This window comes from Eubalaena glacialis, chromosome 18 (assembly GCF_028564815.1).
Source record: "Eubalaena glacialis isolate mEubGla1 chromosome 18, mEubGla1.1.hap2.+ XY, whole genome shotgun sequence".
Lineage (NCBI taxonomy): Eukaryota > Metazoa > Chordata > Mammalia > Artiodactyla > Balaenidae > Eubalaena > Eubalaena glacialis.
This window is the reverse complement of record NC_083733.1, coordinates 55,089,652-55,117,604: the sequence shown is the minus strand read 5'-3', so window position 1 is coordinate 55,117,604 and position 27,953 is coordinate 55,089,652. Positions and strand designations below refer to the sequence as shown.

At 44.5% G+C, this 27,953-nt stretch overlaps 2 protein-coding genes across 8 annotated transcripts in view; one reads left to right on the top strand and one right to left on the bottom strand.

The window, feature by feature from the left end:
- Window positions 1-45: 45 nt before the first annotated feature.
- LOC133077666 (uncharacterized) lies at window positions 46-3,017 on the bottom strand. Its single transcript, XM_061172450.1, has 6 exons — window positions 2,824-3,017; window positions 1,715-1,974; window positions 1,320-1,325; window positions 421-490; window positions 227-302; window positions 46-141 (listed from the first exon to the last, which is right to left on the bottom strand). The coding sequence occupies exons 1-6, from the start codon at window positions 2,925-2,927 to the stop codon at window positions 46-48; spliced, it is 612 nt and encodes a 203-aa protein (XP_061028433.1). The 5' UTR covers window positions 2,928-3,017.
- ZFP30 (ZFP30 zinc finger protein) overlaps window positions 2,164-27,953 on the top strand; it is a 29,849-nt gene continuing 4,059 nt past the window's right edge. Inside the window, exons 1-11 of one of the 7 annotated variants that reach the window (XM_061174125.1) lie at window positions 3,256-3,384; window positions 3,825-4,166; window positions 4,730-5,163; window positions 5,275-5,634; window positions 9,288-9,497; window positions 16,497-16,567; window positions 18,172-18,332; window positions 19,920-19,971; window positions 20,273-20,360; window positions 23,399-23,525; window positions 24,527-24,625. In XM_061174125.1, the coding sequence (XP_061030108.1) occupies window positions 20,352-20,360; window positions 23,399-23,525; window positions 24,527-24,625 (235 nt within the window). In that variant the 5' untranslated portion in view covers window positions 3,256-3,384; window positions 3,825-4,166; window positions 4,730-5,163; ... (4 more) ...; window positions 19,920-19,971; window positions 20,273-20,351. Of the gene's footprint in view, window positions 2,900-3,255; window positions 3,385-3,824; window positions 4,167-4,729; window positions 5,635-9,287; window positions 9,498-15,897; window positions 16,060-16,405; window positions 16,568-18,171; window positions 18,333-19,919; window positions 19,972-20,272; window positions 20,361-23,380; window positions 23,526-24,526; window positions 24,626-27,953 lie in introns of those variants that run through there. The other 6 variants (XM_061174127.1, XM_061174126.1, XM_061174130.1 and 3 more) reach the window with 6 other exon arrangements.

The following is a 27,953-nucleotide window of genomic DNA, read 5'->3' as shown; positions in this document are numbered from 1 at the left end:
CCCTCCCTTTCTTCCTCCCTCCCTTCCTTGCGTCCTTCCATCCGCTCATTTATCCTTGCTTCCATCCATGTGCTGGACGCACTGGAGGATGGGGGCCCGGGCTTCTTCCAAAGGCACGGGGGCCGCCGGCGGCGCCTGCCCCTAGCCCGGCCAGCCGCCAGAGGGCGCGCCCGCGTCACGGAGAGCCCCGCCCCCGTTTGCTGAGTAACCCGCCAGGGCAACAAACGGGAAACCCGGGGCAACCAAGGCGATTGTCCGCGCCCGCCTGGTCGGAGGGCAGGCTTCCACCAGTAGAAGGCTGGCTGTCAGAGCCCAGGGAGGGGAGAGAGGAGGACGGAGGGCAGCGAGGGATGTAGGGAGGGTGCGCCAGCCCTCCGGTCCCCAGGTTCTGGACATCCTAGATCTCTGGGTCTGTGCCACCGTCTCCGCCAGTGGCTGCCGAAGCTGGTGGCCAGACCAAGGCACGCCGGGTACCTCTGTGGATCCAAATCTGGATCGGCATGGGTGGGAATGGTGTCAAATGGGAGGAGGGTGTGGGATGCCATCTGGTGAGGCGGGGGCGAGGAACATCGCAGAGTCCCGGCTCGAACTGTGAACTGTGGTCGTGTCACCAGAAAATCCACTGACCCCGAAAGTGGTAGCTCCCCTAGACGTGGGCAGAGGAGGCCCATGCCCTGGTGCCACACTGGTTTCGGGTGGCGGGTGAGACGGGGGTCCCTGCCTCTGCCTCTCCCAGTGCCTCGCAGGGATGTGATTGCAAGGCCCTACTCCGCGCAGTTCTTCCCAACTAGCCCCCAACTTCTCCCCCCACCCCTCACCCGCCCCCCCTCCCACTCCATCCTGCTTGGTAAGCCTGGGCTGGCCCGGGCCGGCCTTTCCTCCACTCTTGGGAGCCCCAACAATCCGTCCATCTACTCATCCGTCAGTCCTTCTTGCTTTTTGAACCATACATCCATCTGATGAGGATAGTCATCAAGAAACAATCCATTATAGGAAAAGAAAAGAGTTATTGGAGCCAAACGGAGGACTCGAGCGCGGGAGACAGCCTCTCACAGGGCTCGGAGGAACTGCTCTGGAGAAGCATGACTTTCAGCCTAGTTTTATATGTGAGGGCAGAGAACCTCTATCGCGTCAGGGGTCCATTCCTTGTCTTCTTGTTTCCAAAAGAGACAGATGAGCACATAGACCGCGAATCAGCATGGCCTTGGCGCCTGCCAAAGGAGCCTTCTCATCGGACGACTAGTAGCACTGGCGTCCAGGTAAGGGAGGCATTTTATGTGTATCTTGAAAAAGGACGTCTTTATTTCTGGACAGTGCACGCTTTTCTGTAACGATGAAAGCACATGTACAATGTATGTTTAAGAGGCCACAAAACAGGCTGTTGCAGTTAGCATAGAAATCATGTGAGAGCCAGCATGACTTCCCTGTACCCCAACATGGGAACACTGCTTTCATCCCATCCATCCGTCCTTCCGTGCATGCATCCATCCATCCATCCATCCATCCATCCACTGGACCACTGGAAGTCACAGGCCCCAGGCCCTTCAGAGAGCACCGGACACAGCTTTCACCTGTACCTGCCAAGCGACAAAGGGCGCTCCGGATCCCTAGAGCCTAACAGACCCAACCCTTAGCAAACCTGCTAGTCATTGTGAGGTCAGCCTCCCACTCCACCCCCCCAACCCCACCCCCAGCCCGTGCCCCGCGCGCTCACGCTCACGCAGTTGGAGGGCTGGCTTCAACTCCGGTGAGTGAGCTGGGTAGGGACGGGGAAGGAGAGAGAGAACAGAGGGAGATGGCGGGAAGTACGGAGGGTGCGCCAGCCTTCCTCTCCTCACGTTACTGACGTCCCGGATCTCAGAGTCTGTGTCTGTCGACATCTTCGAACCACTGCCCCCACACTGATGGCTGGAACTGGTGGCGAGACGCCAAGTGGACCCAAATCCGGATCTAGGTGGGAGGTGATGGAGTCCACTGTATGGAGAAAGGGGGCGTGGTTTGGAATCTGGTGCCTGGTGAGGCGGCGAGCGGCATGAAGGTCCCCATGTCCCCGCTCAAAATGACGGTCACGTCGCCGAGAAACCCACTGACCCGGAGAGAGAGCGGTACCTCCCCTAGACATGGGCAGAGGCCGCCCGTGCCCTGGCGTCACACTGGGCGGGTTCTCTGCCGCTTCCATTGCTTTGCAGGAAACTGTGGAAAACCGCTTCTTTCCGCCATTCTTCCACGCTAGGCTCGCAACCTCTCCCCGCCTCCTTCTCCCCTCCCCTCCCCGCCCTTCACCGCCCCTACCCTCCCCTCCCCTCCGCTTGCCGCCCCTCGGCAGGGCTTTCCTCCACTCTGCGGGGCCCCAACAGTCCGTCCGTATATTCCTCCAACCTTCCATCGAGCCGTGGATCCGCCCACCCTTCCTTCCGTCTGTCGGTCTGCCGGACCACTGGAAGACCTAGGCCCCAGGCCCTTCCTAGAGCACCGGACACGGCCCGCGCCTGCGCCCGCCCGCCAGCCCGCCAGCCAGCCAGCCAGCCAACGTGTCGCCCACCCCTCAGAGACAAGTCGCTTAGCAACCGTGCCCGAGGCGCAGCCAGGCCTCGCGGCCTGGTCGCCTGCGCATGCGCGCCTGGAGGACCGGCTTCAGCTCCACCAGCCAGAAGGACGACAGGAGGGCCGAGCGGCCACGGTGAGAGGCGGCCTTCCCGAGTTGGTCGTATGGACGCCTCCCCTTAGGTCCCAGCCCAACCGAAGCTCCCGGCCTCAGCGGGGAAGTTTCTTTCCCTGTTGGATTCCCACTGCCATCAAGGAAACGCAGGCTGAGATACTAACAGCACACGCCCGAGTCGAGGGCTTGGCTCACCAATCAACTTCTCCTCTGGGGGCTCACAAGGCAGGAAGTTTAAAGGTAGGGTTCGTTCGTGAGGCGGAGGCATGGGTATTGGTTTTCTGGGAAGAGGCGGGGTTCTTCTCCCTGGAACCGTGGTCCCATCTTCTTCTTTTCCTTCCTTCCCTGTGGTCAGGTGTTTCCCATCAGGCTAACTGGAGTCCAGTGAGCGTATAATGAGGCTCGGGTTCAGGAGAGGTCAAGAGGGTGATTTCATCAATTCCAGTCACATGTTGATATTTCTCTTGGGTTCTCTCCTTCTGAGGTTTGGTTCTGCAACTGAAGGCTGGGGCAGGTGGTTTCCCTTGGAGGGACGGGCCGGGGTATTGTTCTGGGGCAACCACCTGGGGGACAGTAGGGAGGGTGCGCCAGCACCCTCTTTCCTTAGGTTACCCACAGCCCAGATATCTGGGCCTATGTCGCGTTCTCGGCAGCAGCAGCTGGACCTGGTGGTGAGGCGCAGATAGATACAGCGGGGACGTCTGTGGACCCAGATCTGGTTCGGGGTGAGTGGAAATTGCAGCCAGTGAGAGAGGGGTGCAGAGTGAAATGCGGCGAGGTGGGGCGCGATGAAGATCCCCGAGTCCCGCTCCAAGGGATGGTCTGTTGCCAAAAATCCACTGGCCCCTGAGGGTGGTCCCTCCCTTAGACTTGGGCAGAGGAGGCCCATGCCCTGGGCCTGCACTAGGCGGGGCCCCTGCCTCTTCCAGGGCTCTCCAGGAATGTGTCGGAAGCCCCTTCTCCCTGCCGTTTCCGCTCCCCAGCACCCCTAACCCATCTCTTCCACACACACACCCCACCACCACGACCACCACCACCACCACCCCCCCCCAAACCACCACCCTCCCTCAAGTACCTGGGCTAGGCTGAGGAGGGTGCTCCCTCCCCAAGGACCCTAGCTCTCTTTCAGGCACACCGGTTGCCTGACACCTTCCTCCTGCAACAGGGGCGATCAGGAATGCATCTCAGAGGCGTCCCAGGACCCAGTGCCCTTTCCTCAGTAGGGGCTCCGCTGACAGATTTCTGTCCCCTGTGTGCCTCTCTTGAAGAAACCAGGCAAAGCCTACGGTGAAACAGAGGTACAGAGAAGAAGACCCGATTGAGGCAGAGGCATTCCACTGGGGCTTCTTAGGACCGCAGCCTAGCCTGGGAGACGCAGATTCAGGAGGCACTTGAATGATGTTCTGCTGCACTACAAAACGGAGGAAGGTTCTGAAGGCAAAACCTCCCAGGCCATAGTTAGTTCCATGAGTTGTGCGTCAAGAATTCGGATTGGAACTGCTCCAAAGTAAGGGTGCTTGTGAAGCAAGGCTTGGTTGGGGTCCAAAATGACTACAGAGGTGCAAGAGGGGAACTTTTGAGACCACACTTGTGGCAGCTAGCAGATGTTAGAGAAGCTAGAAGAGACAGGCTTCTAACAGTGTAGTAAGAGCCAGGTGTGTTGGCAGGTATGCCTGTCCGAGTTTGATTCTGGGCAAGGCGCCCTGTGTGTGTGTGTGTGTGTGTGTGTGTGTGTGTGTGTGTGTGTGTGTGTCTGTCTGTCTGTCTCTGTGTCTGTGTGTCGGTGTGTGTCTTAGGGCAAAGGGCCAGGAGAACTTGGGGGTGGGGTACCTGGGGTCTGGACCTTGACGGCAGCTGTGTTTGAGTCCCAACCCAGGCACATACCCCGGTGGGCATGGGTGGGGTGAGGGAGGGAGGCGGGCACTCACTGCAAATCTCCGTGTCAGTCCATTGCCACCCCCATCGTGGTGATCATCACGACAGGGCTCTAGCTCTTCTCAAAAGAACCACAGTGGAACGACAGCCATTTTTTCCAGGCCCCAGTGATTTTCATTCTCCGTTTTTTCAAAGGCTTTCTCGTTCCGCGCCCTCCAGCGCTCAAGGTTCTGGTGGTGGCAGCAACCCAGTTCCAGGCGAGTCTGCCAAAACTCATCAGAAAACAAAGGGGAGTGTGGTGCATTTCCTGGGATGCAGATCATGCTGAAAGAAATAGGAACAGACGTTCCATCCTAGGTGAAAGACACAGAAGGGAAATGCCCAGTCCGGACCGGGAATGGAAGGTCCTTGATGAGGTGAAAAACAGAACAAAGCAAAGCAATGGAAATAGGGGATGGCCAAGACTTCCCAAGAACAGAAGCACTGACCGGAGCCAAAAGGGGTTTAAGAAGGAAAAGCGAACCCAGTGCCATGGAACGCGTGTACTGCAGAGGAGGAGGAGGAGAGAATCATGGAGAAGACGGAAGAGCACACACAAGCACAGAGAAGAGAGAGAGCGAGTCAGACAGGTGTGGAATCGGGATGCGGCCAGGAAGGAGGGAGGCAGAGGGTGCACCTCTGAGGCGGTGTTTGGAGATTTCAGGGCTGATAATGACCCCAAGCCGTGCTTTGGACCACAGGGAGAACCCCCAGGGGGGGTCACGATGAAGAAGTTCCTATCCAGGACCACAGGAGGAGATGTGCTGAGCCCCAACCCATGCTCTCAGAAGCTTGCAGTCAGGGTGAGCCGACCCCAAACACCCAGAGAGAGCACTTTCCAACAGCAGAGGATAGCCCCACCGCCCCCATCCCATCCCGGGGTCCCTACATCCCAGCAAGAAGACTGGAAGCTAGCAAATGAAGTGCTGGTAGGCCAAAACACACAGCTCAACTGGAAGTGGATCGGTGGTGGTGAATTTTCCAGAAGGTTGTAGTCGAGTGGATCATGCCTTGCCCAAGGGACTTTCCTCTTCCAGATCATGGCGCTGTGGTCGGGTTAGGTGAGTTGAGCGCTGGGGGAAAGGGGCTCGGGTGGGGGTGGGATTTGGGGCATTCGCATCATGAGCATGACTTTCGGCATCTTTCCTGCAAGTGTATCATGAGTTCCTCATAGAGATTCCTTGTGTTTTTGGGTGTGGAAGGGTGCCTCTCAGGATGCAGAGGGGCTTCCTTCCACGTGCTGTTCCCAGGACATGGCAAGTCAGGCACATTTGAAGAAAAGCCAGGAAAAGCGATAAGGAAGGAAACAAGAATCCCACTGAGCCACACAGCCAGACAGAGCCACGGAGCCACCTTGTCACGGAGGGGGTGGGGTGGGGTGGGGTGGTGGTGAGTGGGGGGGAAATGGGGACTGCAGGGAGTCCCGGGCTCCTCAGACAAGCCCCATCCCTCCACGGGCACGGCAGTTCCTTGGGCCTGGGCTCAGGCTCGGGCTCTGGCTCGGGCTCTGGCTCTGGCTCTGGCTCTGGCTCTGGCTCTGGCTCTGGCTCTGGCTGCAGGCGCTGAAGCCCACGAGGGAGCAAAGCCCCCCAGAAGCCCACAGTCAGTCCCCTGTCCAGCTCACAGGGCAGTCCCCCTTCCGGGACAGTCCCAGGCACACACTGAGGATTGACCTGAGCAAGGGATACCACCACTAGGCTCCTGATCCTGCTTGGTCAGCCTGGCCCGGCCTGGCCTTATTCCACTCTGCACTCCGCAACTATCCATTTATGTAGCCTTCCTTCTTCCTTCCTCCCTCCCTTTCTTCCTCCCTCCCTTCCTTGCGTCCTTCCATCCGCTCATTTATCCTTGCTTCCATCCATGTGCTGGACGCACTGGAGGATGGGGGCCCGGGCTTCTTCCAAAGGCACGGGGGCCGCCGGCGGCGCCTGCCCCTAGCCCGGCCAGCCGCCAGAGGGCGCGCCCGCGTCACGGAGAGCCCCGCCCCCGTTTGCTGAGTAACCCGCCAGGGCAACAAACGGGAAACCCGGGGCAACCAAGGCGATTGTCCGCGCCCGCCTGGTCGGAGGGCAGGCTTCCACCAGTAGAAGGCTGGCTGTCAGAGCCCAGGGAGGGGAGAGAGGAGGACGGAGGGCAGCGAGGGATGTAGGGAGGGTGCGCCAGCCCTCCGGTCCCCAGGTTCTGGACATCCTAGATCTCTGGGTCTGTGCCACCGTCTCCGCCAGTGGCTGCCGAAGCTGGTGGCCAGACCAAGGCACGCCGGGTACCTCTGTGGATCCAAATCTGGATCGGCATGGGTGGGAATGGTGTCAAATGGGAGGAGGGTGTGGGATGCCATCTGGTGAGGCGGGGGCGAGGAACATCGCAGAGTCCCGGCTCGAACTGTGAACTGTGGTCGTGTCACCAGAAAATCCACTGACCCCGAAAGTGGTAGCTCCCCTAGACGTGGGCAGAGGAGGCCCATGCCCTGGTGCCACACTGGTTTCGGGTGGCGGGTGAGACGGGGGTCCCTGCCTCTGCCTCTCCCAGTGCCTCGCAGGGATGTGATTGCAAGGCCCTACTCCGCGCAGTTCTTCCCAACTAGCCCCCAACTTCTCCCCCCACCCCTCACCCGCCCCCCCTCCCACTCCATCCTGCTTGGTAAGCCTGGGCTGGCCCGGGCCGGCCTTTCCTCCACTCTTGGGAGCCCCAACAATCCGTCCATCTACTCATCCGTCAGTCCTTCTTGCTTTTTGAACCATACATCCATCTGATGAGGATAGTCATCAAGAAACAATCCATTATAGGAAAAAAAACAGAGTTATTGGAGCTAAACTCATTTGGTTGGAGCCAAAGTGGAGCACACTATTTTCCTGGTACCTTCCTTTGTCAATAGGGCTTATAATGAATGCTTCATTCATGTAATCATTCATTCATTTACTTATTTATTTATGGCTCTGTTTGTTCTTCTTACTGCGAGGGTGTCTCTCTGGTTGCATCAAGCTGGGGTACTCTTCTTTGTGGTGCAGGGGTTTCTCATTGCGCTGGCTTCTCTTGTTGCGGAGCATGGACTCTAGGTTCGCGGGTTCAGTATTTGTGGCTTCCAGGGCTCTAGAGCGCAGTCTCAGTATTTGTGTCATACGGGTTTTGTTGTTCCACTGCATGTGAGATCTTCCCAGACTAGGGTTCGTATCCGTTTCTCCTGCATTGGCAGGCGGATTCTTAACAAGTGCGCCACCAGGGACGTCCCTCTATTTCTTTCTTAGATTGAGTATTAATTGATTTTTCATCGACAAAATATACCCTGAGAGAGTGGTCAGATGAAATTTATAGAGATGTAAGTGGAAATTAATGAAATGGATAAGAAAAGCAGTAGCTGAAAGAACAAATGTGGCATAAGAGAAAAAATTTCTAGTAAAATAGCAAAATCTTATTATTTAAGAAGAGTAAGAGAGGCTTCTCCGTAAACAGAACAAGTGGATGCATTTATTTCCCATTTTTCCTTTGCCAAAAAAAAAAAAAAAGATTAAAGTGAGTTCATTTAGTTGATAAATACAAAATGTATTAACATGTGAGAACCAAAGAAAATGAGGATGACAGCAAATGGGAACTGTTCAAGAACTCTGATATCAAAGGCCCTACACAGTTAGACATCTATTTGTGAGGCAATTAACTGTATAACACCTCTGAAGGCTCAGGTACGGAAGTTGATGACCCTGTAGAGATATTGGATCTGAAAACAGGAGAGTGGTTGACAATTTGTACACAACTGGTTGCTCTCCTGCTTTACTTTCTTGTCTTATGTAATCAAATACACTAAACGGGAGGTTTGATCTCTGGATGTATTGACCTGGAGATGACGTATACCTGCACAAAGAAAGATAGTACTGAGGGATAGACAGACAGAGTGAAAAACCATATGTGGGACTTTGGGCCTCTCAGGACCTTCCCCATCCTGGCCCCAAACACCAGTAACTTAGGAGAGTGGAACTGTTCTCTGCTCTAAACTAAAAAACAGAGAACAGAGCTCTGGCAGTATCCCAATGAAAAGGCTGGCTCTGAAGTCTACCAGTTGAGAAGTTTTACCTCCTTACTGGAGGCAAGAATTGCTACACATTTCAGGAAAGTATTCAATGTAAAAGGGAGAGAACAATTCAAAAAATTAAATTTTTTTTGATTTGGACATAAAAGGCAAAAATGGACAATGAAACTTTAAACAAGTATAATTACTCTCTGAGAGATCAGAGATTACGTTGCTTCTGTAAATGAGAATAGAAAGCTATGAAGAAGGAAGAATTAGACACAACTCATGAAAAATTCTTCTATCAAATACTAATTCCAGGAAGAGAACAAAAAACCTGAAATAGAGAAGACTGTCAAAAAACAAAAATACAAGAAACATCCGCAGAACTAGATCCTATAGACTGAAAGTGCTCACTTATACCTAGCATAAAAAATGTTAAAAAATCCACAACATAAATAATGAAATTTCAGTACATTGGGGATATAAATAGCAGTAAGTATTGGGAGGTGAACGAGAAGGAGTCATAAGATTACATACAAAGGAAGAGAAAACAATTGGCATTAGACTTGACAACATGAGCTACCAGAAAACTTTGAAGTAATGTTTCCAAATTCTGAATACTGGCAAAGTGTGAGGTAGAATAAAGATAATTTCAAACACGAAAGACTCAAAAATTTATCTCTAACACATGCATCTTTTTTTTTTTGGCAGCGCGGCTTGTGGGATCTTAGTGTCCCGACCATGGATTGAAACTCGGGCCCTCGGAAGCGCAGAGTATTAACCACTGGACCGCCAGAGAATTCCCTCTAACACATGCATCTTAAGGAAGCTGTTGGAAAAAGAACTTGAGCAGAAATGAAAAATTAGCAAAAATTAACTTAATTCCAGGAAACAGCAATCCAATTCAGGAAGACAGTGGAAGTAAGTTTCATGATAAGTGTACAGTCTTGAAATGAGAGCCACAGAATGGAAGCCTGAGAGATTCTAATTGGATATTTGAACAACTGAAAAAAAAAAATCAGTGGACACTTAATACATCCACTGGAACATCTCTAAAAACTAGCAACAGGTACAAAGAAAGCTAACTAAATCCTTAATAAACAAAAATGTATCTATGAAAAAATATACTTGGTTTTGAATTAAAAGTAATTTACATAATTAGTATATTGACATAACCAATAATTGAGATATAACCATATTTGAAAGTGGTCAAGGAGAAACAAGAAGGTAGAAGTTGTTTTGCTTTAAATGAAGTACTGATTGTTACACTGTACATTTTTATTGCTAAGGTGGACAAAAAAATGTTGCCTGCCATTTCAGTAAACAGAAAATATTGCCCACCATCAAGCCATCTGCCATTGTAGCCACCCCTGAAGGTGAGACCTGTGGAGAATTCAGGATGGAAAAAAACAGGATACTGGCCCTAGATAGTTAAGATGCATATCAAAGGAATAATCTCAATGAACCCAGACTCTTGCATCTTCCCATACACAGAAAAGCACTAAAATCATTAACTTGAGATATATGGTTTTTGTGATAAGCAGTAATATTTTGATGTTTGACTCCTTTTATTGTTGTTGTTTTTTGTTTTTTCAGCAAAAAACTCTTATACCTCCTGGCTCCTCCCTCACCTCTTTGGGACAATTCCTCAGAGCTACCTGAGAGGCTATATCCCAGGCTATCTTCCTCCGTAATGTCCTGAATAAAATTCTCAACATTTAGGTTGTACATATTTTTTTCAGTTGACACTAAGGATATTTTTAACTACTAAAATGAGACTGATCTTTTAACTTAAAACTGTTCAAATAAACTTTTATTATCCAATGAAGACATTGAATTCATCCAAGATTTCATCTAGGAGCAGGGGGAAAAATACCCCTCAACCACAGAGGAATATTGCAAGTGCAATTATGAGAGAAAATAAAGTGCCCCTCTCTTTTGTTTTATGAAGTCCTATTAATTTCAACTTTACTTTCTGATTAATTGGCCACAAAAACGATGAATAAACTATAACAGGAATAGAAAAGAATCTTATTTGAGCCAAACTGAGGACTATATTCTGGAAGACAGCCTCTCAAATAACTTGGAGGAACTGCTCTGGAGAAGCGTGGTTTTCAGCACAGTTTTATATCTTGTCAGAACAAAGAACACCAAACAAGTCAGGGATACATTCCTTCAAGGTTTCAAAAAAACAAAACAAAACAAAAACAGATCAGCATGTACACAGTGAGTCAGTATGGCCTTGGCACCAAGGAAGCGAGTCCTGTCGTCGAAGGAGTACCAACATTGGCGTCTCAGGAAGGGAGGCATTTAATCTTTATCTTTAAAACAGACATTCTTTACTTCTGATCATTGCGCCTTTTTCTTTAATAACTGAAGCAGATGTACAATGCATGTTTGATAGGCCACAAACAGCCTGTTTTAGTTAGCATAAAATTTGAGTTAAATCATGTATAAGCCAGAATGATTTCCCCATACCTCAATATGGGAAAATCTCTTTCATCAGTATACTCCTACAATTCTAGGTCTCAGCAATAATGATAACCTTGCTTCTTCTTTTCCAATGTTGCCTGTGCTTGTAATTACTCATCCAACTGCCATAGCACCACATTCCTGAGGGTACACTTAAGACACTGATCATCAAAAACCTAACACGCAGTAACACAGTGACCCTCCAACACAGTGCCCATGGAAAGCAAGAACCAGAAGTGCTGGCCTATCAAAACCATCCCAGAAATAACACACAATAGGGCTATAAGAGAAGAAAAATCTTACCTCTAGCCATCTTAGGTTCTCAGCGGGGGCTCTTTAAAAAAGATTAACAGGAGAAAAACAATTTATTAATTTGTCTGCACATGTCATATGGGAAAACCTTAAGAGCAATTCAAAGTATGGCTTAGAACTCCATCTTTTATAGCATCTTCAACAAAGAACATAAATTTATAGAGAAATGGCAGGATAAAGAAAAGCAGTTTTCGACTTCCAAGGGTGGCAAACTGTGGGAGGAAACTAATGGAGTAAAGTTTATTTGCAAATTCCTTTGGTGCCATCTATGGGCTAAGAATCTAGAGTTGTCTCCAGTAAAGGAGAATGTATATCCTGCCTTTAGGCAGAAATGGGGGAGGGTAGAGAGAGCTTTTCCTGCATTTGATGCTTCTAAATTGCCCTCGGCTCAAAACTGTTGTGTTTTTTTAAATTTTTATTTATTTATTTATTTTTATTTTTGGCTGCGTTTGGTCTTCATTACTGCGTGTGGGCTTTCTCTAGTTGAGGTGAGCGGGGGCTACTCTTCGTTGTGGTGTGTGGGCTTCTCATTGTGGTGGCTTCTCTTGTTGCGGAGCACGGGCTCTAGGCACACGGGCTTCAGTAGTTGTGGCTCGCGGGCTCTAGAGCGCAGGCTCAGCAGTTGTGGCGCATGGGCTTAGTTGCTCCGCGGCATGTGGGATCTTCCTGGACCAGGGCTCGAACCCTTGTCTCCTACATTGGCAGGCAGATCCTTAACCATTGCGCCACCAGGGAAGCCCTCAAAACTGTTTTTATGTCAAAGAGGCATATGTTGGGGTGACATACTGTGGTTTCCTTCAGGACACAGTCTTCACAGATACACATAATCTCAGGAACTTCACAAGGAGGCAACTGTAGGGGAGCAAATTTTGCCACCCCAAAATGTGTCTCTTTGGCATGAGGATTAATTTAGGCAGATTATTTTTAAGAGACAGAAGACTCAGGAAGTTTTTCTTTTAACCTCCCCCTGAGCTGCCTAAAGAGTTTAGATAAAGGGCTGTTCCCAGAATAGAGCCGATATCTCACCAGAGATATCTGCAAAGAACAGGGGCTAAGTGTGGTGGGGAAACTCTTGGCAGGGGCTGGAGATGAGTCCACTACAAGTCCCATTGTTTCTGAGTAGCTCAGCAAACATTTGCTTACCAAATATTTGCTTTTCCATCTCTGTGTGAATTGCCTTCTTTCCCTTTGAAGTCCCAAACCACTACCCCCAACATCCTCTTTTGTCTTTAGCTGAAGGGCTTCAGCTATTTTGGCAAGTTACTTAGTTTTCCTGGATCTCTCCCAAGTATACATGTTATTAAAATTTTGTTTGATTTTATTCTGTTAACCTGTCTCATGTCAACTTAACTCTTAGACTGTAAGCAGATAGGGTAGGGGGTCCCTGGAGAAGGAGAACCAGGAATGGCTTTCTTGACATAAGATATGCAGTTTTGGCCTAAGCCATTTTGTGATCTGAGCCTGGCCACAATACTTGCTCTTGAACAGGCTAAGTAATAAATGATCTTAAGGGAACAAAGGAATGTAGGAACAGAGAAAAGGCAGTCAAACAATAGTGTAGTGATAAAACAGAGTCCTAGTTCCTCCTCAAGGGATATGATATTGGAGAGGCAGCAGCAGTGAGCGGTGGCGTGAAGCGAGATCTTAGTTCCCTGCCCAGGAATTGAACCTGGGTAGCCTGGATGAAAACCAGGAATCCTAGCCACTAGACCAGCAACGGCTAGAGGCTAGAAGCAAATTTTCCCTGGCTCTTGCCTCCATTGAAAAATGCATTTCTCAAGGAGGCAAAAACTGTAAAAACAGGTACAAAGTTTATTATTAGAGACACAGCACAACAAGTGGGAGAGCACACAGAGAAACAGTTTGTTTAGTTAAGACAGAAGCAGGGCAGAGATACACACCCAGAGAGAAAGGATGTGGTCATCCTCTCTGATGAGGAGTGCAGTAAAGAGGCAGTTAAATCATTTATATATGGCACTTCTTCTGGGTCCTTGTTTACCTTTGGCAAATTATCTGGTTTCTTTTTCCGCACCTGACCTGCCCTAGGACCCTCCCCAACATATGTGTGCAACTTTTTTCCAAGATGGATTCCAGCCCAGAGGCCTGTGGGCATCACCTTATTCTGGGGTGGTGACCGCTCCTTTTTGACCCTGAGGAGCCTTTCTATGTATGTGCAATGTCTCTGTTGCCCCAAGGATGGGAAATCTATGACCTCTTGATCCTTTACTCAAACGGTGTTTAGCCCCTCTCTGTTCCTGCCATGACTGTTATCTTCAAGTGTCCTCAGGAGACAAAGCCTGGCTATTTACCCTGTTTCTGTTGTTGTTTCTATTTCGAAGTACAAACAGGAGGCTGGGTGTAAATATCTAACCTGGAGCCCACCTATCTCCTGTCTCAGGAAATGCAAACAGGAGGCTAGTTGTAAGTGTCCAGCCTGAAGGCATCTTTTTCGGCCCCAAGAAATGTAAACAGGAGGTCAGTTGTAAATGCCTAGCCTGAAGCCCATCTATCTCCTGCCTCAGATATACATAATAACATATCTTTGAGTTCTGCAGGAATTAAGGCTCCACCACCTGAGGTGGAGGACAGAATGACGATGTTGACCAGTCAACTAAAGCTTGGACTCTGTTGATCTTTGCCCCAATTCTATGTTGAATTCTCCTCTGCTCAAGCCCCTTCATGAATATGCATGTACCCTTAACTTAAAACTTCCCCAATTTTGCTGTTTAGGGAGACACTACTTTGGGAAAGATCCCAGTGTTCTCCTTACATGCTGCAAGTAATAATTCCTTCCTTCTCCCGATCTTTGGCTTGGTTGTGTCTTTTGGCTCGACACCCACCAAGAGGCGAACCCAGTTTTCAGGTAACAAGACCAGACGGAACTTGGAAGCTTGGAGGAAAATGTCCTCCTCCTCGACACCACCAGACACCCCTAAACCTGGCGTCACAGTCCAGCGTAATAGCATGCAACCTTCTGTCGTCCAACACAAGTTTGTGTGCCCAAAGCACAGTGAGGCCAAACTGAAACGTTGGAACAGAGAAAGGTTTATTGCAGGGACAAGCAAGTAGAACAGGTGGCTCGTGCTCAGAAACCCCAAACTCCCTAATGGTTTTCTGGGAGAATTTTTTATAGGCAAAATTTGGGGTGAGGGCTGCATGGTGTGTGACTTTCTTCTGATCGGTTGGTGGTGAGAGAACAGGACAGTGTTCCAGGACGTTTGTGCTCAGCCTGAAGTTGCCATCCTCCAACTGGGTGGGGGGGGGGGGGTCTTAGTTCCTGCAGAAGAACTCAAAGATATATTATTATGTATATTCCTCGAGGAAGGACTAGCACTCTGTTTTACTGCTGCACTGTCATTTTTTTTTTAATTTTTAAATTTATTTAGTTTTCATCGCATTGGGTCTTAGTTGCTGCATGCAGCTTTCTCTAGTTGCAGCGAGCGGGGGCTGCTCTTTGTTGTGGTGTGCGGGTTTCTCATTGTGGCGGCTTCTCTTATTGTGGAGCACGGGCTCTAGGCACGCCGGCTTCAGTAGTTGTGGCACACGGGCTTAGCTGCTCTGCGGCATGTGGGATCTTCCCAGACCAGGGCTCAAACCCGTGTCCCCTGCATTGGCAGGTGTATTCTTAACCACAGCGCCACCAGGGAAGTCCCTGCACTGTCATTTCTTGATTCCGTTTCCTTTGTTTCTGCATTGCCTCACTTTTCTGATTAGCAACTGTTTCAATCTGCCCTTTGGTACTCTGGAAAGTTGTAGGAGGCTGAAACTGAAAGGGTTTTGCAGCCAGAAGGGCCCCCCAGGGTCCTGCTTAGTTTCATTTCTCTGTGGCACCATTTCAGTCCAGCATTCAATGAGTGGCACACACTCAGTAAACAACTCCATGCATGAAAACACAACCCCATCCATGATCACACACTCAGGCGCACGGGACACCACGCCAACGCCAGTCCCTTGGCAAATATCACAGGGACCATGCTTGGGGCATTGGGATATCACAATCACTCTTAAAAGCCTAAAGATCTGGACACCCTAGAGCAACTTGGAATCCTGGCCCCAACCTCTTCATACCGGCCCCCCTTACTCATCCCACCCTCCAGCCCTCAACGTGCGTCGCCGCAAGGGCATCCTCAGCCTCATGGAGAACCCCAGGTTCGAACGGGTCCACCCGCGCGCTTGCGCACGCGGGACAGAAACAGCACCTCCCAGGAGCCTGAGCACAGGACTCTCGTGGGTGGGGGCGGAGCTCCGGACCTGCGCCCGTTGTAGAGCCAAAAACCAAGTGAGAAAAGGCGGAATATGCAGTTGCTCTGATTTCGGACTACAGTTCCAATAGGGGAGCAGGTCAGCTCGATAGCATGGGTCACTCACAAGGTCACCTTTACAGGCGGGGAGCCGGCCTATTAGGAAACCCTGTTTCTCTGCCCTCCCCGCCCCACGGGGATCTGGCCCCATCTGTCTCTCCAAGCGCTAAGTGAGGAGCCTGGGGACTTGCCCCCGCCCCCTGCGCGCCTGCGCACCCGGGACTGAGGAGGAACTCCCCGGAGTTCCGGCGCCGCAGACTTGAGCGGTGGGCTGTCCTCCGAGGCAGGCGAGGCCTGAGGGCGGTGAGGCAGGCTCGGAGGCGGCCGCTTCTCTTCTGAAGGAAACGAGCGCGGGACAGGCCAGGTTCTGCGGACCAGATCGAGGGCCTCAGGCCACTGTGCGTTTCCTCCGGAGTGAGGGCTTGTAGTTCTGAGACCGGGCGCCGCGGGGTTAAGCTCTGGCAGCGGTAATCGGGCGCCTCCCCGGCCTATTCTGTAATGCGCGACCCGGAGGTCCTGCGCTTCACTTTCCTCGCCTCACCTACCCAGGCCCGGCGTAGAGGAAAGGTCTGGGAGGGAAGTGGGAGGTGGAGCCTCTGGGTGAAAGTGCCCTGTAAAGACGCGGTGGGCCGCCCCGGGCGTGGGCGGTTGTGGTGTCGGAACTACAGCGGACCCAGAGCCGCGAACCCGGACACGGGTGACCAAGGACCTTCTTCCGTCTCCCTGTTTCCATTGTGTATGCAGGTGGTGGGTAGCGAGGGTCAAGGGGGCGTGGACGTTTGTTGACCGAGACAAGAAACGCCTGCGGTGTAATGAACCCTGTTTGCTTCCCCAGCCCGTCAGTCTCCAGAGGAGGCCTGTGAAGTGAACCGAATCGCTGCTGCAGCTCTAAAAGCCAGGTTCTTTGTGAGTTTGTGCTGCTTCTTTGTTTCCGTGAAATGCATTTGGTTTTCAGGACACGGGATTTTTTAATTTCCTTCCCTTGGAATGTCCTGCTTAAGAATGATCTACTTATTGATTTGGGCCTGAGGATTTCCCTACCTCATTAAGGGCAGGGACCTAATTTATAGATTCCCTATTCTAGTGCCCACTTAATTCAGTTCTGCGGTTAGTTAACCATGTGCTATAAATTCAGTTGCTCTGTGAGCACAGCTTTTCCAAGGATTCTAATGATGGAAATAGCCCTATTGGAAGTTAACGTTTATGTTTTCTTTTTGACTGTGCTTTGTTAAGGAGTAGTTTAGGGCTTTAGACATCTGTAATTATTACGGAGTAGCAGTGGGGATTTTTTTTTTTCCCCAAGGGAATCCATGAGTGGAAATTTTTGGTACCAGCCTGATGTAGTTAGAGGTTTGGTAGCATGAGTTTGCTTTATTTATTTTTGACAAATGAAAAATTGTATATATTTAAGGTGTACAACATGATGTTTTGATATATGTACACATTGTGGAATGGAATGCTAACCACACCGACTAATTAACATATCCATTACCTCTCATAGTTACCTTTTTTGTGTGTGTGTGACAAGAATACTTAAGATGTACTCTCTTGACAAATGTCTAGTATATAATACATTATTATTATTATCTATGCTGTGCATTAGGTCTTCAGAACTTATTTATCTTATAACTGAAAGTTTGTAGTTTGTTTTGGGTATGTCTTTGGATAGAGGAAGAGAGGTGTGTGCAGTGGTTGAAAATTTTGAACCTAGAGGGTTTTAATCCTGACAACCACTTAAATCTGAGTGAGTTTGGGCAGTCTTTCTGTGTTGCAGTTTCTTAATATGTAAAATCGGAATTATTATATACCTCACAGGGTTGTTTTGAAGATTACCTGAATTAATATCCGTTAAAGCTCTTAGAAGATTACCTGGCACATTAGAAGAGTGCTTAATTAATATTAGCTGTTGCTGTTAGTGATGATTCTGTCTTTCCCTATCAACTTTCTGTATTCCCAAGAATAATGGAAACGTGAAGTTAATTAGGATGAATACTTGCAAGCAGGAAAACGAATCCCGCTCAAGTGGACCAGAACAGGGATTCTTAATATGAAGTCTTTGGACTCTGTTTATGAGTTTTCAGGACAAGAAAAATCTAAGATATATACAGAAATATTGTATATATTTGTCAATGGGTAATTTGGGGGAGGAAGTCTATCATTTCATATTATCAGAGTTGTATAAGACCCAACAAGATTGATTCTCACTGGTCTAGAATCAAAGTCTGGGATAACTAGGAATGACTTTTGAGATAGTCTTAAAAAATTAGTATCTAGCAATATGGTTAAGTAACTCACAGTCCATACATGTGATGGAATGTTATGCGATAATAAAGATTATGTTTATAAAGTCATAAGAAAAAACCATATAATGTAATATTGGGAAGTACTTATTGTTCTGAATAAAAAATTTTTAAGAAATTGTTAAGTTACATATGTGTCCTGAACGCTAAGGTAAGGATTAACAAGATCTTTTGCAAGGATTTAATAATTGGTTATTCGTTGGCACGCAGGAGGGGTTAACTCAAATGATTGAGGAGCTGCTGTGAAATAAGCATTTTTCTCTGTCTGCTGTGCATACTGTCTCTTAATCTTTGGAAATGTCACGAACCAGCTTTGTGATCCTTCACAGAAGGATCTCTGGGTGTTAATGAAATACAACATTGAAGAACTGGTAAGAATTATTTTTTCAGTGACATTGATTTCCCTGTTGTTACCACTTATGCAGGCCTATTTAATCAGTTTTTTTAATGACTATAAGGTACCCACCTTCCCAAATCATTAAAAAATTATTTTTAATGGGAATAGCTTTTTTTAAAAAAAATTTCTGATAATGTACTTAATGCAGGCTTGTGAAATATTTAGTAACTAAGAAACCTAAAAGAGAAGAAAATTAAAATTATCTATAGTCCCAACATCCAGAAATAATCACTATTAATATTTAGAGCATATTTTCCCAAAAATATTTCTACAAGCATTGTGGTTTTGTATATGGTTTTATTTCTGAATAGCATAACATTAATTGAAAATTTGAAAGAAATCAAGATCTCTAGTTCTTCATTTAAGAGAGGAATTCAGTACTCATTGATTTTGTAATACCTTCATGGATCTATGGAGAAAGGTGAAAGCCCAGTGATCCCCTTTTGATTTGAGAAATCTTATAAGTATTTATAACTCTTAAGATAGAGATGGCAATTAAATTGAGAGACTTAATTAAAATTTAAAATTAATTTTAAAATCTCAGAATTGAAATACTGAGATTTTCTCCATCTATTGATATCTGTTTCACTTTAATAGGTTAAAAAATCTAATCATATTTTATATATTTTTTTAAACTGATTTTTTTTTATGTGTTTCTTGGATATTTTCCATTCTTCAACAGTTTTCTAAAACTTAGCATTTAATGATTACTTTATTATTCTATTTTGTGGATGTTTTATAAATTATTTAAGAAATCAGTTGTTGGGAAGTGATGTTCAAAACGGCCTAAGCAATTCCTTAAACAGCCTTTCTTAGGTCCTATTACTTAATCAGTTTTTCACTTCAAGGTCACGTGGGATTTCAGAGGTAGGAACATTTAGGAATTTGGCATTGACTTTTGCCAAGTTGGGGTACAGGTGATAACTCTGAAGTATTTGGCTGAATTTCTGAAAGAGTCTTAGAATATGAAATGGACACTTCTGCTATTTTATGCCAGAAGCTTCATCCTCCTGATCCTTCATTTGAGTGAGAGTTTGAGAAACGAATTAATGATAATTTTACAAAAACCAAAATTATTTTAACCTCAGAGAAGACGACTTGGGAAAGGAAGGCGAAATAATCTAATTATACTGTATAGCTCAGTTGGAAATGGTATTTACATAGTCATAATAATGGAAACTGAATATCCATTTACCCTGTAATAGAACAAAACCATACTGGAAGGATAGGGAGATGGAGCTACGCATACGTGCAGTGGGAGATGGGTGGATAAAAGACAGCCGGAACTATGCTTTCCATAGTAGGAAGTCAGTAGATATTGGTTAAAACTGAAAATTCAGAAGTGGCAATATTAGCATGTTATTTGAATATATGGTGTTTAAGTAACAAAAGAAAAAGTTAAAAGAGGTGAAAATTGTAGCCTCTAGATTTGGAAGATGGGAGAAAGAGTAGCAGGGATGGAACTGTTGGGGCTTTTTGTGATATTCCTTGTAGGGCTGTTTTAAATTTATGTCCAGGTACAAGTGATACAAATTTAAAATTTTTTGATTAAAAAATTAAGAGACTCCAGAGGAGAACGAAATAAAGATCACCTGGGATACCATCCAGTAGAGGTAACATGATAAAATTTTATTCCAAGCCCATCCACAGACTTTCATGCACACGCATAATACATGTATGCATATGTATATAGTTTTCTTGCCAAAAATAGAATCACACACAATACTATTTTCCTGTCATTTTGGGGAGGGCATGTATTTGTCTAACTTACCTCTTACCTTTCATCACTTGTTTGTGTGTTGGGAGGGGCGGGTAGAGGGGTGTTGCATGTAGGAATGGGAAAGTGGTGTGAGTTTTTAAAATTTGGGAGCTGTGAGGCAATTTTGTTCTTATGGCTTCATATTCTTCCCCCAGCTCTTAGCTTCTGTGGACTCTGCTTCTCCAGCAAATGACCCTTGAGAAAAACTAACCAGTTTCTTGCAAATCTGAAATCATGGCTCATGTAAGTTGATATTTCTCTCTATTTGAAATGCTGTAATTTTTTTCAGGTTATGTAAACATTTTCATTAGTTATCCCAAAACTTCCTAACAGAGCCCCATCCAACAGCTTTTCCCTAGTTGCTCTCACTCTAGTGAAGGATGGAGCCAGACAGCCTGGCCCCTCCTGTGTGCCCCTCTCTGTGTGAATTGACCAAATTACTCAAGGTCTCCTGTGTGTTCAGTCTTTGTCTAGAGCAGAGATAAAGCAGAAATGAAGTCGCTAGAGGGAGACAACTGATAGGAGACTCAGGACTGGAGAACACTTTAGAGCAGCACTGTCCAATATTAAAAATACAAAATTAGTGCCTTATTAGCACAGTAGGCCTCATGTCAGTCTCATAATAAGTAGAGAATAATATGCAAGGCACATATGTAATCTTTTGTGTCACATTTTATTTATTATTAAAAAAATTTTTTTTAATTAATTTATTTTATTTTATTTTATTTTGCTGCCTTGGGTCTTTGTTGCTGCGCGCGGGCCTTTCTCTAGGTTTTTGGCGAGCGGAGGCTACTCTTCGTTGTGGTGCGTAGGCTTCTCATTGAGGTGGTTTCTCTTGTTGCGGAGCACGGGCTCTAGGCGCGTGGGCTTCAGTAGTTGCTGCACATGGGCTCAGTAGTTGTGGCTTGAGGGTTCTAGAGCGCAGGCTCAGTAGTTGTGGCACATGGGCTTAGTTACTCCGCGGCATGTGGGATCTTCCCAGACCACGGCTGCAACCGGTGTCCCCTGCATTGGCAGGCGGATTCTTAACCAGTGTGCCACCAGGGAAGTCTCTAGCGACACATTTTAAAAAGAAATGTGCAGTTAATTTTAATGCTTTATTTAACCCAATATAGCAAAATATTATCATTTCAAAATGTAATCAATATAAAAATTATTGAGATATTTTACATTCTTTTTTTTTTCTCTAAAGTCTTCAATATCTGGTGTATATTTTATAGTTACAGCACATCTAAATTTGTACTAGCTACAGTTCAAGTGCTGAGTAACCACGTGTCTAAGGTAGCATATTGGACATTGTAGCTTTAGAAATTTTGTGTAACCTAAATTGTAAATATAATTTAATATGTTTAAGAGTATAGAAATAATCTAAATAGAATCATTATTAAGTCCAACATATCTATTAAATGGAGTATTTTATAATAAGTTTAAAATATTCAGTAAAAGATTTGTTATAATAAGGGAAAGTGCTAATGATACATATAGTGATAAAATTGGGTCTGGAAGAAATTCTTTAATTTTGTGCAAACTCTACTTTTTAAAAATAGAGATTTTATGGTTCATCTGGGGGGAATAATTCCATCGATTATTTTTTTCTAACCCTTAAAGGGAAAGAGGTTAGAGTAAATCACATTTCTGTTTTTGGCCGCACCTTGCAGCATGTGGGATCCTACCTCCCCAACCAGGTTTCGAACCCGTGCCCCCTGCAGTGGGAGTGTGGAGTTTTAACCACTGGACCGCCAGGGAAGTCCCTAGAGTAAATCACATTTATTTTTTTTAGGCCCGTTGCTAGCAGTATTTTTATGGACATTATTTCAATTAATTGTGAAATTCTTTTCTTTTTTATTTACAATATTGTGTTAGTTTCAGGTGTACAACAAAGTGATTCAATTATTTTTTTTTCAGGTTATATTCTATTATAGGTTATTACAAGATAATGAATATAATTCCCTGTGCTATACAGTAAATCCTGTTGCTTATCTATTTTATGTATATATAGTAGTTTGTACCTGTTAGTACTCCTAATTTATCCCTCCCTCCCTCTCCCTCCCCTTTGGTAACCATAAGTTTGTTTCTGTTTTGTATGTAATTCATTTGTATTATTTTTTTAGATTACACATATTAGTGATATCATATAGTATTTGTCTTTCTCTGTCTAACTTATTTCACTTAGTATGATATTATCTAGGTTCATCCATGTTGCTGCAAATGACAAAATTTCAGTCTTTTTTATGGCTAGCATTCAGTTGTACATCTTAAGCCAGTCTTCTGTTGATCGGCACTTGAGTTGTTTCCATGTTTTGTCTATTGTAAATAGTGCTGCTATGAACATTGGGGTTCATGTATCTTTTCAAATTTTTGTATTTTCGAGTCTTTGTTTTCTCCAGATATATACCCAGGAGTGGGATTGCTGGATCATATGGTAGCTCTATTTTTAGTTTTTTAAGGAACCTCCATTCTGTTCTCCATAGTGGCTGCACCAATTTACATTCCCACCAACAGTGTAGGAGGGTTCCCTTTTCTCCACACTCTCTCTAGCATTTATTATTTGTAGACTTTTGGATGATAATCATTCTGACTGGTGTGAGGCGATATACCTCATTGTGGTTTTGATTTGCATTTCTCTAATAATTGGTGATGTTGAGCATCTTTTCATGTGCCTATTGGCCATCTGGATGTCTTCTTTGGAGAAACGTCTATTTAGGTCTTCGGCTCATTTTTGATTGGGTTGTTTGTTTTTTTGGTACTGAGTTGTATGAGCTGTTTGTATTTTTTGTATATCAACCCCTTGTCGATCACTTCGTTTTCAAATATTTTCTCCCATTTGGTAGGCTGTCTTTTTGTCTTGTTTCCTTTTGTGCCCATCAACAGAAGATTGATGGTTTCCTTTACTGTGCAAAAGCTTTTAAGTTTGATTAGGTCCCATTTGTTTGTTTTTGCTTTTATTTCTTTTGCTGTTGGAGACTGATCTAAGAAAATATTGCTACAATTTAGTGAAACTCTGATTAATTACCTGAACATATATGGAAATAAGTAAAATTAGGTATCCCACAGTTATATAGGAAGCTTCATCTGTAGCAGTAGTAGGCAAACTACAGCTTGTGAGCCAGATTCAACCCATGGCCTGTTTTTGTACAATCTATGAGTTAATTACTTTTTGAAAGAATTGTTTTTAAAAAGTAGGGAAAGGGGAAGGATATACAAATAGTGATAATATGTGGCATGTGGCCGTATACAGAAATAAATAATTTTACAAATAAAACATGGGTTTGTCATTTCAGGATTTGGTGATGTTCAGAGATGTAACTGTAGACTTTTCTCAGGAAGAGTGGGAATGTCTGAACTCAAATCAGAGGAATTTGTACAGAGATGTGATATTAGAGAACTATAGCAACCTGGTGTCACTGGGTAAGTTTATCTGTGTCGAGTAATGTAGAAATTCACATGACTGAATTTCAGGGCTATCCTTCTAAAAACTAGCCAAATATCTGCTTTGTAGTTTGGGAATAGGCACCTTCAGCTGTTAAACTATTAAATAGCACCTTTAGCTTCCCCATAAATCAGTGACGTTTACATTTTCCTTTGCCTTTTCCATAATTGCTTCTCTTGAATGGCAGTTTGATATAAATTCTTAGACACTCAGAGCAAAACCATTTTCAGAGAAATCTGGTTTCATACTGCTGTAGATGGTCTATTATCTATTAACTTACCTGCAATGTGAGTAGGAAGACAGAGGTGTCTGGCTCAACATACCTATTGAAAAAGCTTATACAATGTATATGATACTGGGTTAAATTAGTAGTTTGTTAAAACTCAAGTGGACACATTCAATTTATCACAACAAACATTATCTTTTAACTGATTTATGATTAAAAGTTTAAAATATATGAACTTTGCATTTAACATTGGATGAATATACTGACAAGAAACTATTTTCCTCTTAGCAAAGTATTTAAAGAAAAGCAAAAATAGTACCTAATAAACATGTATAGTGCTTACTATGTACTAGGCACTCATCCAAGCACTTTGTTTATTAAGTCAAACCTCACACAATCCTATACATTATTATAATAATGGGTATACATTATTATTTTATATATTTTTATGTATTATTTTATATATTATTATATATTATTTACGTATGGGTATATATTATTTTTCCAACTGAGAAAACTGAGGCTGTAAGTTGTTCAGGTGACAGAGGCAGGATTTGAAACCAGTGCTCTCAATGATTACTTCCTCAAGAGACAGAGGCTGTATGAATTGGCAATTAAGATAAGGCACTATTCCTATCTCTCTGTTCTTGTGATCCTGAAGTAACTCTAATATCAGTGTTTTTCTGTTCATTTACTCTTCTTTGTTCTGAAGGCTTAGTCAAGTATATCCTTTCTGTATTATGTTTTTTCAAGGAGGATGTTCCATTTCTAAACCAGATGTAATTACTCTGTTAGAGCAAGGGAAAGAACCCTGGATGGTTGTGAGGGATGAGAAAAGAAGATGGAGCCTAGGTGAGTAAGTGCTAATAAGGAAAGGTAAGCTATTGTGGCATGGCATATTCCTGCTGGTTGAGAAGGAAACACACCACTTAGATGTTGATTATGAAGGAGAGACCTGAAACCTGGGAAGAAAACTTAGATTTCAGCCTGAATCACCAAAGAAATTTCATCTTTACTTCCATTTACCTCTTTCTTCACTGTCATGTTTCTTTCTCATTTCAATGGGGGAAAGCTTTCTTCACCAATGACCACCATTTTACCTGTATTTCGCATCTAATTTCTTTCTAGCTCATCTTTTGTATTTGGCTTTTATGTATGTATTTCTTCATTGTCTTCTTTTCATGGAGTTTACGTTGTAGTAGGGTAATCATACAATAAACAAGTGGATTACTAAATATCATGAAGTGATTAAGTATTATAAAGAAAAGGGAGTAGGATAAGAATATGGAGAATTATGATGGGTTAATGGGGTAATTTTAGATAGGGTGGTCAGGGAAGAGGAACCAGTTGGCAGAGGCTCTTCAACTTGTCAAAGATGGAATCATTTGAGCATCTGTATACATAACTGCAATGTATTGCAACCACATAAAATACCGCATGCTTAATTCCATAAATTCTTAATGATACTAACAGCAGATTGTTCACCACTGGAAACTACTAGAGAACTAACTTATTTGGAAAGCATAAATTTAAAGGAAAAAAGAAGCGTTTATCCTGTCTTCCTTGTAAGAACTGTACCAATAGGTAATAGATGGAGGGATGTTTTTCTTAATAAAAGTATTCAGTGAATAAATGAAGAATGATAGAATATTATCATTTTGGAACCCATAGTGAGCTATTGGATCTAGGCACTGAACATCAGTGCTGATAGCATCACAGAAATAGAGACAATGAATGAAGGGGTGAATGAAAGGATACAGTATGACCTATGAAGTGTGCCTAAGTCTAATGGAGCTTCTAAAGCCAACCACCAATTTATTGGAGGACGATAGAGGAGCATGTTCTATTACACCTTGGGAATATAGTCAGCAAAATTCAGAATATGAGAAATGCTATAGGGTCAAAAACAGTTCTTCAACAAATAAATTGTAAGGGAAATCAAAAGATAGTAGGACAGGGACTTCCCTGGCAGCACAGTGGTTAAGAATCTGCCTGCCAATGCGGGGGACACGGGTTTGATCCCTGGTCTGGGAAGATCCCACATGCCGCGGAGCAACTAAGCCCGTTTGCCACAATTACTGAGCCTGCACGCCTACAGCCCATGCTCCGCGGCAAGAGAAGCCACCGAAATGAGAAACCCGTGCACCACAACGAAGAGTAGTACCTGCTTGCTGCAACTAGAGAAAGCCTGCGTGCAGCAACGAAGACCCAACACAGCCATAAATAAATAAATAAATAAATATTTTTAAAAGATAGTAGGACAGTCTGTAGGTTTTAGACATGTAGAAGACATGTCAACCATTGTACATTATGGTCTTTCGATCAGTTATTTTTAAATTGTTTAAAATTTTATGTATGAGATAATTAGAAGTGTGAACACTGATTTTTGATGTTCTTAAAGAATTACTGTTCATTTTTTCAGGTTTGGATAATGGTATTATGATTATTTTTTTTAATCCTTTTAGAGATACATCCTGAAGTGATTACAAAAAACATTAGATTATGGGATTTGCTTCAGAAAATGTGAGGAAAGTGGATTAGGGTCTGCATAGGCCAGTACTGGGCTTGGTTGGTGGTTGCTGAGGCTGGTCCATAGATACATGGACATTTATATTTACTGTTCTCCTTTTGTGTATGTCAGATATGCTCTGTAATAAAATTTTGTTTCTTTTAACGTTATTGGGAGATAAAAGGAAAAGAAAGTGAGAAGTGAGGCAGTGATGAAAATAAATATATAGAACTCTTGGAGGAATTTTGCCATAAAAGCAGACACGTGGGGTACAGGGAAAGTATCTTAAGATGTGAGGAGGTATTAGAACATGTATATAGGCTGAAGGGAATGATTTCAAAGAGGAAAATTGATGGAGTAGAGAAGGAGGGAATTCTGTAAGCAATGACTTTCAGTAAATGGGTAGGAGTAGGAGTCAATTTATGAAGGAAAACCAATGCATATGATAAGAATATGGACACAGGTTGGTTGGATAACGTGGTGAAGGGGAGAATAACATTTTTCTCTAAATTGCTTCTGATTCCTTGATGAAATTAGTAGTAAAATTATCAGCAGAATGTGAAGGTTATTTGGAATTCAGTATGGATTATTTAATATTGAGTTGGCCAAAAAGTTCATTTGGGTTTTTCCATAACATCTTATGGAAAAACCGGAATGAACCTTTAGGCCAACCCCATATTTGATCAGTTTTGATTTTCAGAAGTACAGTTCTGTGGTTATAGGGTTTTAACATTTACAGATCTCTGGATACATTTACCCTGGTGTTAATGTGCCTAAAACTGCCTCTGTCATAAATATTCTGTATCCGTGTCATCTTGTATCAGCAAAAGTTATTGAAGACATCATATCTCAGGAAACTAACTCTATGAACAGGTAATTTACTTCATATTTTCTTTTAAATTAAAGCTAGTATCCTGCAAATGGAAATAATATTTCTCCTTTTACATTGCTTTAAGATGGGTTAATATTTTGCTTTCACATTAGCATTATTTACTAGAATAAAGTCCTTTGATTCAGTAGAATACAAACTAATATATGGTTTACTAATTTTGAGTAGTTAAATATTTTATATATGTCTTTTGATGTTTAGTTTGGCCTTTTAGAGTTGGTCCAGTCAATTTTTTCTTGATTAAATCACACATATAATGCATAGGCTATTATTTCCAGTTTCAATTTATTTAAAGTAGAACAAGAATCTAAAGATACTTGTAAAGCAAACTGTGTGCAGAATCTTTCATGACTTTTTACATTTCCCATCAATCTTTACTATTTTCTCACTCATGCCTAGCTTGAGAACAATGCAATGTGCATCCCTAGCCAGAACTTGCAAAGCACTGAACCTAGTTTTCATAGATAGAAGTGGTTGTCTTTCAGTTTCTTGAAGGGGAAAGAACTAGCATAAACAAATTTGGGAAAAATTATGGCTGACTTTTTACAGAAATCTTAAGATTACACTTCAGCTGTTTATACAGTTGACCCTTGAACAACATGGGTTTAAACTGCGTGGGTCCATTTATACATGGGTTTTAAAAAATAAATGTGTACTACAGTACTGCATGACCTGAGGCTGGTTGAATCTGTGGATGCAGAACTGCGGATATGGAGGTCCAACTGTTAAGTTACACACAGATTTTCAGTGGGGGGTGGAGGAGGGGGTGGTATTGTCCCCTC

What these genes read in the sequence shown, in the direction of transcription:
- LOC133077666 (XM_061172450.1), bottom strand. Translation starts at nt 2,927, where the DNA reads ATGCCTCCGCCTCACGAACGAACCCTACCTTTAAACTTCCTGCCTTGT. An exon ending in CCTCGACTCGGGCGTGTGCT is followed by an intron (nt 1,975 to 2,823) that starts GTTAGTATCTCA and finishes TTCTCCATACAG; the next exon opens with TGGACTCCATCACCTCCCAC. An exon ending in TTGGTTGCCCCGGGTTTCCC is followed by an intron (nt 142 to 226) that starts GTTTGTTGCCCT and finishes TGGCCGGGCTAG; the next exon opens with GGGCAGGCGCCGCCGGCGGC.